This window comes from Salvia hispanica, chromosome 3, assembly GCF_029641045.1.
Source record: "Salvia hispanica isolate PSC_SH4W2 chromosome 3, Shi_PSC_v1, whole genome shotgun sequence".
NCBI classification, from domain to species: domain Eukaryota; kingdom Viridiplantae; phylum Streptophyta; class Magnoliopsida; order Lamiales; family Lamiaceae; genus Salvia; species Salvia hispanica.
The window spans coordinates 10,354,294-10,367,184 of NC_142694.1; the positions used below are offsets into that span (position 1 = coordinate 10,354,294).

Sequence of the window (12,891 nt, forward strand, 5' to 3'; positions counted from 1 at the left end):
TGACTAGTTTTTAGAAACCTAACGGAATTTCGTAATATATAAATATTAAACTTGTTTAGGCTTATAAAAATGATGGAATCTTGAATATACTTCTATTTTTATCACTGAAAAGCTTTCACTAATTATCAAGGTAAAACTGCTAATTAAGATGGAGTTTGCTTGCTAGCATACATTGCAAATTGATGATTATAATTCATTGACTTCTTTTCCGTGTGGACCTGATTTGATTAATTATAAAACTTTAGAATATGAGCAACTCGCTATAATATATACCGATTCCCATAAATATCTCACAAATATCTAATCAATTTGAGGTTTAAAAATGACAGAAATAAAAAGTTAATTAACATCAACAATGATAGCTTGTATGGCATCTAACTTAGTAAAATATGTGACAAGTTGAACTTATCTTAATTAGTACTAACAGTGGTAATTAAGTTTTATCTGTTGGCTCTACCATGGTTTCCCCATTACAACACATTACAAGTTAATTTATTACCATAATTAAGTTCCTCCAATCTAGCTAAATTTGGTTGTCTTAAATAAATAATGTGGACCACTTATAAATAAAGACCTTTCTAGAGTTGACATGAAGTGTTATCAACATACCTATCTCTCTAAATCTCTCTCCAAATTCCAAATTTTCATCTTCTTGAAATGGGATTTTCTCTATACTCGCCACTCACAAAACCCTTCAAATACTTGTCAAATCTCATGAGAAGCAACTGTGAAGAGGACGATCACGAGCCCCGCCCGTCCCCTTCAAACGTGCTGCTCCCGGACTACTTGACGAACAAATCTTTATGCAAAGATCGCCTTCCAATAGTCGAACATGCAACCTTCAGATCACAGAACGAGGAGGAGGGGGAGGACGATGAAGAAGAAGAAGAAGAAGAAGAAGAAGAAGAAGAAGAAGAAGAAGAAGGGTGATCATGATTGTGCGGTTTGTTTGAGAAGAATAGAGGCATGGCACAATGTGAGGGAGCTTGGCAACTGCGAGCATGCTTTCCATGTCGAGTGCCTCGATTCTTGGATCGACCGAGGTGGGGAAACGTGTCCCGTGTGTCGAGCTAGGCTCGTGTCCGGGGAGGTGGGACATGGGAACGATCCATGGAGATCGGAGAGAATGGTCTACTTGTTTGGAGAAGATTGTTTGATGGAGGAGCTTCAATGAAATATGTTACTAATATTTTAATATAAAACCTTTTGTATTTCCCTTTGTAAAGGTTAAGATCGATTAAGGGCAATTTATGGTTTCTTAGACTCGAAAAGCTTAACCAATTTTTGTTTCGCATAAGGTAAGTTATATATATAGCATCAATATTTAATTTTGGTAAGGTGCCCAAGATTGTAAGGATTCATGCACAAATGAAAAAAAATGGAAGTTTTAATCACATCTTATATGGGTATTTACTTCCTAATTAAACTCGATCCTATGTCATGATATCAGTTTAATTAAGCTAAACTGAAAGACAAAGGATATTGATCTTCATTATTAATTGGATTCTACTACTAAGGTCATCCGCAACTGAGTATAAAATAACTAAAATTTTGGGTGAATTTTGATATTTTCTTGTATGAAATCTGAAAGTAGTCTTAAAAATCATGAACTTTTGAAAGCATGCAATTTTCCCAACTTGATCCGAATAGAAAATTCTTAGCAGATTTTGATCATATGTGGCTAATCATGAAATCTATATGGCTTAGTCCGAATTATACATGAATAGCGTCATTTCAAATTCATGAATTCGATGTTGTATAATAGTATGTGGCTAATAAGATAAATGTGTCACGTAAATCTCTCGGGTTTGAAGAATTGTGTGGCATGGAAAATTGAAATCAATCTTAAAGTTCACAATTTTTAAAACTACTTTCAAAATTCATAAAAAATATCAAAACTCGTCTAAAATTTATTTTTTTTAAGATTAATATTCAAATATTTAATTGGGTTTAAGTTATGAATATTGGCTTATTATAGTTAGACACTTAGATGTCTTTAGCTTTTACCTAATATTTAAAGCATTCATTGTTATGTGTCATAGAAAAACATAAAAGTGAATTGGTAATATATTAGTACTCCGTATTAGTATTCAAAGCATTCATTGGATGAATGAGAATACATTATTGCAAAAATAATATGTGTCGAACGATTGAATACAAGAATAATGGAATTTGACTTGTCGTACAAAGTGGTCTAAAATCAAAATGCATTTTCAAATCCGAAATTTGAGGAGTTGATACAAATGTCCAAAACCAATCTTTTTTCAATGTGAACATCCCAAGACATATACGAATTAGTGTAGCAAATTAAATAATTATGAATATAATTATCTTCGGCATACTATCGCAGGTCGCAACTACAATTATTTAGGAGTAATTTTTGATAATAATAGATTACTCCTTATTTAGTAATTTTGACATTTATTAATTATCTTATAGTTTCAATAGACGGAAATTATATATGATCGATGCGTCAGATAAAAAATATCATATTGACAAAACATTTAACTACTTAAACAACCTTGTTTAACATACCTAGCTATATAGTTATAAGTTATCCACATATAAAATCACATGCATATGTTAAATTAATGAATTCAGACTGTGCTAATTTTTCATCTAGTATTAAGAAAATTTTCAATACAGTACTCCATAGTAGTAGGCCGGGACTGTAGTCTGTAGGTGTATTTATTTGATAATAGTTGAAAGTGATTCTTTTTTTTTCGCCACATTCACAATGTTGACTTAGTGATGATGACCTATTCACAATGATATTTATTAATTTCACAATGCAAAGCCGACACATAATTAATAGTACTAGTAATAAAAATTGACATATTGAGAAAATTCTATGAGTGGTAGGTGCTTTCTTCATTTATGTGGCTCACATATCCTTTTGGACGAGAAAAACAGTCTTTGCCGACGTTCTACTTTAAAAAAGAAAAGACATTAATTCATAATTCATTAACCATTAATTGATCTACTAATCACAACATAATTACTCATTAATAAAGCAACAAGTTATACATTTCGGAAAATTGAATAATTTCGTACCGTTTAGCTTTTGCTGAATCATTAACCAAACAATTACTTATAACTATATATACAATTCTCAGTTTTGAATTTTCATCGTCATTATCAAGCCCTACACAAAAGAACATCAAAGTCATTGATCATAAATTGACGGTGCATTTTTCTTTAGGTTAGGTATTAGTAGTATTTAGTAGTATGATTTTTTTTTTCAATTTGTAGAGTTGTAATAAAAAATATAAATATATATATAAGGATGTAAAATTATTTTTACATAAATTTTAATCATTTGAAAATTCAAAAATACATTTACATACTTATATTTTTTGCATTATACACATTGCAATTGGGCTATCATCACACTACACTGAACATAATGCAAGTCCGTGTAGATATACACGCAAATTACATTTTTCATACATATTTTTTTTATGTGAACATATGCAATATTGATATTACGCTAGAATCCTCATAAAATATACTCTATAAGAATTATCAATTGATTGTAACTCTATACTATTGATATTTAATTTTTTTTTCATGAGATATGAAATTATGATACGCCATGTGTTTTTTCATGTAAATAATTTGATACTCCATCTGTTTTGAGAAAAATATTTTTAAGTCCTTAGAATTATAGCAAATTTAATGTTTTGAGATATTTTGTAGAAAAGATAAATTAGTTAACTTAAACTTACTATTTTCGTTTCAAAATTACACTTATATTGATATTCAGAACGCTTGGATTGACATGATATTCAGAACGCTTGGATTGACATTCTAAGAGATAGAGTTTTGGTCATTGATTTTGGGATCCAATAATTCTCCAAGAAAATGGGTGATCATCTCCCCTCAAATATGTATATATATATATCTCTCACCAAAATCAAAATTCCCATATTCTCCCACATTTGAAATGGGATTTTCTTTCTTCTCACCACTCACAAAACCCTTCAAAAACTTGATCTCCTCACACATTGAAGAAGATGAGTCGTCCCGCCCATCCCCTTCAAACGTGCTACTTCCCGATTACCTGACGACCAAATCCGTCAACAAAGATCACCTCCCAGTAGTCGAACGTGCAACCTTCATATCTCACAACAACGAAAAAGAGGGCGATGATGATTGCGCAATTTGTTTGAAAAGAATAGAGGCATGGCACAATGTGAGGCAACTTAACAAATGCGAGCATGCTTTCCATGTTGAGTGCCTCGATTCTTGGATCGACCGCGGTGGTGACACATGTCCCGTGTGTCGAGCCTGGCTCGTCTCCGGGGAGGTGGGCCATGGGAAGGATCCATGGAGGTCGGAGAGAATGGTGTACTTGTTTGGAGAAGATTGCTTGATGGAGGAGCTTCAATGAGATGTATGTTACAAACTTTGATTAATAATTACTCTAGTTTGGAGTTGCATAAATAAAATATCTATATAAACGAGTGATGGTGATTTTCCTTTATTCAAAGGGATATTTTTCGTTGCTAGCTATAAGTGGTGGTGCTTTCCCTATTCATGTGAAAGGATAGAAAGTTGAAAGTTGAAACCTTGAAACAAGTATGTTTGGCCCATATATGAAATAGACTTGTACAAGTTGCATGAAACATCAACATCAGTTTCTTGAATTTTTACTATTATATAAGATTGATTTCATTGCAATAAGTAAAACAAAAGGAATTATACTAAATGTCTCCTCCTTACTCGATCCGTGGTACCTTTTCAATTATGGGTAATTTGTATATTCAGTAATTTTCTTCAAATTCTGATTTTGCATAATCGAACTATTGTTTTGTTCTGACTTTGTAATCAAAATATTAATTTATTCTGGTTCTGCAATATCAATCAAGATGTGAACCAAAATGACGCCATGTTTTAGCTAGGCAGCAAACAATATCATATTATAGTAAATTAAATAAAATTATTTAGTGAATTAGGGTTTATGTGATCCAGTCATGTTAACACTGAAATCTTGATTGATTGCTAAATCAGATCAAATCAACAATTTGTTAATTTGTAGCCGAATTTTGAAAGCTGGTATGCAAAACCAGAATTTGACAGATTGTTATGAAATTTACAAGTAACTACCCTTTTAATTATTTTAATCGTAAAAGACTGACTTTACCTAGCACAAAGAGTCATCGGGATCGGGTTGAACCGACATCTCTAATTAAAACACCTAAAAATTGGATACATTTATATATAATTTAAATTTAAAATTTAAAATTATGGTTTGTAAATACATGATTAAAAAGTAGTACTATATGAATACAATCGAAAAAGTAGCGGTTTAATGTATACTAAAGTCGTTGATCATTTTAATATTTATATAAAATGATTTACAAAATTAAAAAGGATGGTCACTTGTCATGTCATTAATAATTAGTTTGGACTACACATTGGACGACTGAAAACATAGTATTGCTGGAATGATATATGTAAGTGACTATGTACACGAATATTGGAAATTCGTGGAATCAGAAGTTGATACCATCAAAAGGTACAAATATTCAATTTTTGGATGTTAATTGTTAACCTCCCAACGAATTAGTGTTGCCAAAAGCCAATAATTATGAAAATTATTTTCAATTAAAAACTCAAGCATTCAATGATGTAGCAATTGGCCGGTTTCGGATGATTGGATATCTTTATGTTTCAACTAAAAACTCAAGCATTCAATGTAGCAAATGTCATACTGTCATGACTCATAGATCTCAAACAGATATATAGTTGACTAATATACTTGCTAAACAGTATAATTAATAAACATTTTAAAATTTTGTTTCGAAGTTAAAAGTTGTGGTCAATGTTAGATTATGAAACTAATTAAGGGTACCTATAATTCTTGGATTTTGTTCCATCCTATAATTGTGAAGTGATTATGTATAATATTCTTCATGATTCATCACACATGGAATCAGCCCTACTCCTAGAAGTTGCAATTAATTTAATTAGAATGTAAAATTTGTAATTTAGGACTGTATATTACTGTTCTTTTTCTTCTTATTCATAATCTTAATTTATGTGTGATTAGACTAATCTCAGTATTGATTGATCATTATCATACCGTACATAAAAGAACATCAAAGTCATTGATCTTAATTAAGTTAACACTATGGCTTTTCATTTTCTAGAGCTGACATAAGTCATAAAGTATATCAAAATATATGTGATTTTCATCTCTCTCCAAATTCAGAATTTTCATCTTCTACAAATGGGGTTTTTTTGCTACTCAACACTATTAATAAAATTAACCTACAATACAAATACTTGACCTTATTCTCAAATCTCATGAGGCCATGTCACACACAAACACACACTAGAAGCAACTTTGAAGAGGATGATCACGAACTCCGCCCATGCGCTTATGATTTGTATATAAATTTTTATCAAATATTTTTATCAAATACTTAGCCCCACTCACATAATTAAAGTAGCATTGAATTTCCCATATATCGACTACTTGACGTCCACGTAAACTTATAATTTAGTGTAACATGTACTATCTCTTTTTCTTCTTATTATATTCTTAATATTACGTGTAACTAGACTAGTCTCAAAGTTTATTGACATTATCATATTTAACACGAAAGAACACCAAAGTCATCGATCACATTTACCTCGAGGGTGCATTTTCCTCTAGGTTATAAATATACTTCAAATTGTACTTGCATTCCCTTGTTAAGGAATATCAACATCTCTCCAAAATCAAAATTTTCATTTTCTTCTTGAATGGGATTTTGTAGCTACTCACCACTTATAAAACCCTACAAATACTTGATCTTCTTCTCAAATCTCATGAGGCCATATCATACGCACACAAGTACTAGAATCAATTACTTCGAAAACGATGATGAGTCTCGTCTATCTCCTGAACTCGTGCTGCTTCCGGATTACTTGACGGTCAAAATTGTCGACAAAGATCGTCTTCCAGTAGTCGAATATGCAACCTTCAGATCTCAGAACGAGGAGGACGAGGAAGAATACGATTGTGCGGTTTGTTTGAGTAGAATAGAAGCATGGCACAATGTGAGGGAACTTGGCAACTGCGAGCATGCTTTCCATGTCGAGTGCCTCAATTCTTGGATCGATCGCGGTGGAGAAACGTGTCCCACGTGTCGAGCTCGGCTCGTCTCTTGGGAGGTGGTGGGGCATGGGAAAGATCCATGGAGATCAGAAAGAATGGTCTATTTGTTTGGATATGATTGCTTGATGGAGGAGCTTCAATGAGTTACGTTACAAACTTTTCAAACCATATTTATGTAATTTACCTTTGATTTCTTTTTTGTAAAGGTTAAGATCGATCAAGGGCAAAGTTGCAATTTTTTTTATAAAAGATCAAAAGGTTCCTAAACAAACAAATGCAAAAAAACATAACAATTATTAAAATTTTCAAATGTGAACAACCATGCACTAACACTTGAATGTTACATTTGTATACGGCAATTGAAGTGTTCTTTAATTTCATTGATCGATTCTTGGTCATCTCAAACTTTCATAGTATAATTTTTTGTAACTTTGTTCTGATAAAGATGAAAAATTCAAATATCATCTTTCAATTCGAACGTATAAAAAGTACATTAATTATAATACTATATTGTTATCAACAATGACTTTTTGGAGTTGTACTAATTGGACGAATGAAATATTAAAAAAAAAAGCAAGCACTACTAAATGAAAAAAAAAAGTCAAAATGCAATTGCAAAACCGTCATGGTTGAATTCGAAAGTTGATTCCATCTTTTGTGGAGCACCAAATAAATTTAATACTATTACTACTAGTATTATTTTCAATTTTACACCGTTTCTTGATGATTCTATCATTTAATTCATCGATTAAGATTCGTTGATTAAAAAACATATCATCACTCTTCACAAAAATAATCATAATTGTATATTTTTTTTATTTTGTTTCATTTACCAAAATTAGTCTATATTTTCATTTGGTATCTTTATTTTTTTTCAATTGTAAGTAATATTTTAACTAATTTTCTCTTTATTTAATTCTTACTTCATTAAATTTGTAGTATATTACACTTTGCTATATAAATATTATTTTTCGAGAACAAGTCACAAGTGGTAGTATTCAAAAGGAAAATTTGTTGATTATTCTACTGTGATCATACCAAAGAAAACAATGAAAAGAGAAAATCACAAGTAAATATATATCCTACTATTTTATTATCTTGACTTAATTTATAAAATTAAATTGCATAAAATTACACTGCTAATAGGAGTATGAAATAAGTGTGATAGAAAATTCATTATCGTGTATGAATTATGATCACCAATGAATCGTTAGTCAAATTCAATAGTCGTAGTTATATGGAATATATACAAAAATTACACATATCTTTATCTTATAGCAATTAGATTAGCATCAACTTAAAATTCATTCCGTGATGAATAGATGTACTTGTTTAAAGAATTATTTGAAATATAACGAGACATGTCTTATCATAGTACTCATATTATCATGTCAACCAATTGAAAATTATTTAAAATTACCATGATTTCTGCCAATCATATTACACCACAAACATCATCATGTCACAAAATCTAGAAAAAATCTGATCTAAATCCCCACCTCTTATTATCCCCAAATTTTAACCCTAAATAAAAAAAAAATCATAAATGAATCCCAAATCACCACCGCCATGCCACCGCCTCCGCCGCCCCAGCCACCGATCCCACCGCCGCTGAAGAAGCCGACGACACTCCCTGACATCATCTTCACCGCCTTCTCTCTCCTCGTCCTCTTCTCCACCTCCCCCAAATCCACCTCCGCCCTCTTCCTCCCCACCAACAAACTCTCTTTCCCATTATACCCCCGCAAAATCCCCAAAATGTCTTCCCTCAGCCCTAGAAAATTGAATCCCCGCCGCCTCCCTCCGCCGTTCGCCACGCCGCAGACGCTCTCCGATTGGCTGCGCCCTCGCCTCGCCGCCGACCTCTTCGGATCGTGGGGCGTCAAGCCGGGGACGAAGAATGTCCACAATCTCTGGCTCGAAATCGCCGAGGGCGAGACCGATCTCGCCGATTCGATCCCGCCGGTCCGCACCGTTGAAGTCGTCGTCGCGAGGATCGTCCGCGGCGACGGTAAAATCCTAATCGAATCGCATCAGGAGCTCTCCAACGGCGACGTGAGGCGCCGCGGCCGCCCCCTCTCGGAGAAGATGAAGCCGGGGGAATCGGTGGAGGCGGCGCTGTACCGCGCCGTGAGGGAGGAATTAGGGCTCGGAACCTCCGTCGAAATTGGAACCCTAGGAAGCGGGAATCGCGACGAAAATAGGGGAATCGTGCGATTGGTGCCGGAATCTTATACGAAGAAGGTGGAGGAGCGAGCGTCGGCGTCGTATCCCGGATTGCCGGCGCGGTACGTCCTGCACACGGTGGAGGCGGAGGTGGAGGGGCTGCCGGAGGGCGAATTCTCGACGGAGGAGGCGGATGAGTACGGGGGATTGGATGAGAAGGCGGTTTCGTGTAAAAAGCATTTTTGGAAGTGGGTTGACTCTGATTCAATCTGAGGTGAGTTCCCCCCATTGATGCTCTGCATTTTTTCTTTAGGATTACGATTTTGGAGCAATGTATGTATATGAATCATGAGCCACATGTAATAACCAATAAGAGAGAGATTGTATTCTCTTTTTCAAGAATCATATACATGTTTGATTCAACAAAAGTTGGAGACTTGGTTGTATATATTTGTGTATAATGAGACTGAAGGCTTTGGGAAATTCTTGTGTTTGGATTGGGTTTGGTGGCAAGTCATCATTTTTCTGTTACATTTTAACTAATTGATGTGTTGTGTTTTGTTTTTGCTGTTCTTGCAGTAAACTGAGTATAGTCAAATCTAGTTTTTTTTTTTTACAATCTCTTTCTCCTTTGTGCTGTTTGTAGGGACAAACAAATTTAGTAGAAGTAGTTGGAGCTTAGAAACTCCAAAAAGTTTTGAAAAACAGCTTTTTTCCTTGTTTAGATTTTCTTTTTCTTGTTCAAACTAGTAGAAGGGACACTGTTTCTCTTCTTCCATGGACCCTCCTAATAATACAGCTCCAGAATCTTGTAATCTGCCACTTTTTGAAGAAAAATAAGTATGATGACTTTCTGGGGACCTTGAAAAGAGAAGGATTAGCATTCATTCTCTTTCTCTTGAAATAATCATTGTTGCCCAATTTCTTTGAAGTTTGCTGATCTATGATTGATTGTATAGTAGTATCACGCCTAGTTTGCCAAAATTTAATCTTTAACAAAACTGGCTGATTATTTTCTCAAGCAGTGGAGTGAAAACTGAAATCCATTTCATTTGTACTACGCATGAGCCAAATCATTCAAACCATGTGTTATGACATGTAATCATCAGGCTGTCCAACATGAGACTCTGTGCGAACAATATGTCGACCGATATATCTATCGCACTGTGTATTTCATCGAATGTAGTATCTCGCCCACAACCAATCAAGTCTCGAACAAGAGGCTCTCTGTTTGGCCGATATATCTATCAGACGTTTGTGTATTTCATCAAGCTAGTGTATCATCTCGCCCATGACCAGTCAAGTCTCGAACACGAGACTCTCTGCTCTACCGATATATCTATGTGATGTGTGTATTAATTTCATTCGAGTGTATCATCTCGCCCATGACCAGCCAAGTCTTGAACACGTGACTCTCTGCTCTACCGATATACCTATCCGATGTGTGTATTAAATTTTATTCATTGAGTGTATCATCTTGCCCACGACCAGCCAAGTCTTGAACACGAGACTCTCTGTTCGACCAATACCTCTAGCGTGTGTCCATTTCATCGAGTGTGGCATCCCGCCCACGACTAGTCAAGTCGCGGCACATGGGCCCACTAGCGTTTGATAAAATCACGAGCGTCGCATATTCCTCAATCATGAATGCACCAAAACTCACATTTCCCACTTTTTCATATCTCCCTTTCATCTTTTCTCATTACAAAAATGAAAAATCCCATAAACAATCATAATACCAAAAAGACTCCACAAAATCCCACTTCTTCTTTCTTCCTTATCACACAAAGCTACTTTACATCATCAACAATAACATTTCAACACTCGAGCAATCAAGGAAACCATAATCTTATTACATAATTACACTTATCACATTACAGTAGAACACTGCGAGCTCGACCTCGAACGCAAAGGGGGCGAAGGCACAGCCGGCCCAAGCGGCATAACAGCAACGCAGCTGACAACGAACCGATACCTCCCCGAAACCCAGCTCCCAACTCTCCACCTCAGCCGCCCCATCCCCTTGAAGCTCAACACCAGCCTCCCGGCCCCCTGATCGCGCTGCACCTCATAGGCGAAGGACGGGGCCACGGGGAGCTGGAACCCGACCAGCGACGCACTGAGGAGGTTCGTCTCCCCGTGGTCCTGGTAGAAGGGGGAGATGGCGGCTTCGGGAGTGATCCTCTGGCCTTTGTAGGAGGCGTAGAGGATGAACTCGTCGTAGTAGATGCCGAGCTTGGTGTTGGGGTTGTCGGACTGGAGGGTGATCTGGATGGAGGAGTTGAGGAGGGAGGACGGGCCGGAGAGGTTGAGCTGGTCGACGTCGGCTTGTTGGAGGGAGAAGTGGGGCTTTGAGGGGTGGAGGGTGAGGTAGATGAGGAGGAGGAGGGAGAGGAGAGAGAGGAGGAGTGTGGAGAGGTATAGGTAGAGCTTCTTGTTGAGTTTTGGGATTGGGAAGGTGGTGGTTGCTTGCTTGGTGGCGCAGTCTTTGGGTGATTTCTCTGTTATTACAGACATTTGAGGAGAGAGGAAGGGAGAGGAGATGTGGTTTGGTGAGGAAAGGAAGGGAATGGAGAGATGAGGGGTTAATAAAGGGCTTTTTTCATGGGGAGAAAAAGCAGCAATTGATTGTTTTTGGCTTTCTACTTTCAGTTCAAGGTTTTGGAGGTAAGTGTGACTGTTTGAATAATCCACGTGGCATCAAATTATTGGCAGCCGAGTGACCGGCTTTATTGTCTGTAGGGACACGACGGTAAGTTGGCGGCATGGGAAGGCGAGCAAAGGTTCGTGACAAGCGTTCGAAAGTCACACTGCACAAACTCGAACAGAAATATAACTCGATAAAACAGCAAAACACAAAACAATGACAAAGGTGAAAGGCCTAATCTATCAAAAGCTAACAAAAGCCGCAACAACTATAAATGTCCGAATTTCATGGCACCCGGAATCTGAGAAACTGAAGCAATGGCCAGAAAAGTACGACTGCGGATGAGTGAAAGCAACCTGAATCTTCGCTTCAATTTCTGGCATCGCTCACTTGATTAATCGACGTTTCTTTGTTGAGGAAATTTAGTCACATGTTTCTGATTTGCAACCTAAGTCGCGAAATAAGTTTTTTTTATTTTCGATTTTCAAGTTTGGTTCAAATCTTTGAAAAATTATTTTATTCCGAAGATTTCAGATCAACCACGAAATGATATAAACACAGAGGTCAATCCCTTCTTATCATCATATTTGTTAGATGACTTTGTCTAATTTACTAAATTGTTACAAATTTAAGAGGGAAAAAAGGTTACTAATGAATTCAAATGGCTTTTGGTAGTGTTGTAACATAGTGGACTAGGAGTCCCAACCTACAAGCAACATATCAATAATGATTCATGAATATGCAGGCACACTCCACTTCTCTGTCATGCATATACTTTACAAAATTGTGTTTCTTGAAAAATAATTTTCATGGGCTTAAGATTCCGATTATGTTGCTTTAGGAATTATTGGGAAAAAAAAGTTAATCACTTTTTGGAAGTGGTAAGTGAGAAAGGTTGCAACTGTGAAAAGTCATGCAGATATATTAGTGTCACAAAACATGTCCGGGTTTTAATGATTATAACTCATAA

General features: G+C 35.8%; 3 protein-coding genes and 1 pseudogene across 3 annotated transcripts; 3 read left to right on the forward strand and 1 right to left on the reverse strand.

The window, feature by feature from the left end:
* Nucleotides 1–3,946: 3,946 nt before the first annotated feature.
* LOC125216317 (E3 ubiquitin-protein ligase RHA1B-like) lies at nt 3,947–4,393 on the forward strand. The gene has a single exon (XM_048118004.2). The coding sequence runs from the start codon at nt 3,947–3,949 to the stop codon at nt 4,391–4,393; it is 447 nt and encodes a 148-aa protein (XP_047973961.1).
* A 2,426-nt stretch (nt 4,394–6,819) lies between these two features.
* Nucleotides 6,820–7,251, forward strand: LOC125209187 (brassinosteroid-responsive RING protein 1-like). The gene has a single exon (XM_048108796.1). The coding sequence runs from the start codon at nt 6,820–6,822 to the stop codon at nt 7,249–7,251; it is 432 nt and encodes a 143-aa protein (XP_047964753.1).
* A 1,279-nt stretch (nt 7,252–8,530) lies between these two features.
* On the forward strand, nt 8,531–9,757 carry LOC125213613 (RING-H2 zinc finger protein). Its single transcript, XM_048114257.2, has one exon. It carries the CDS (start codon nt 8,678–8,680, stop codon nt 9,545–9,547), a length of 870 nt encoding a protein of 289 aa, XP_047970214.1. The 5' UTR covers nt 8,531–8,677; the 3' UTR covers nt 9,548–9,757.
* A 1,165-nt stretch (nt 9,758–10,922) lies between these two features.
* LOC125213614 (NDR1/HIN1-like protein 26 pseudogene) lies at nt 10,923–11,848 on the reverse strand (annotated as a pseudogene).
* Between the last annotated feature and the right edge of the window lie 1,043 nt (nt 11,849–12,891).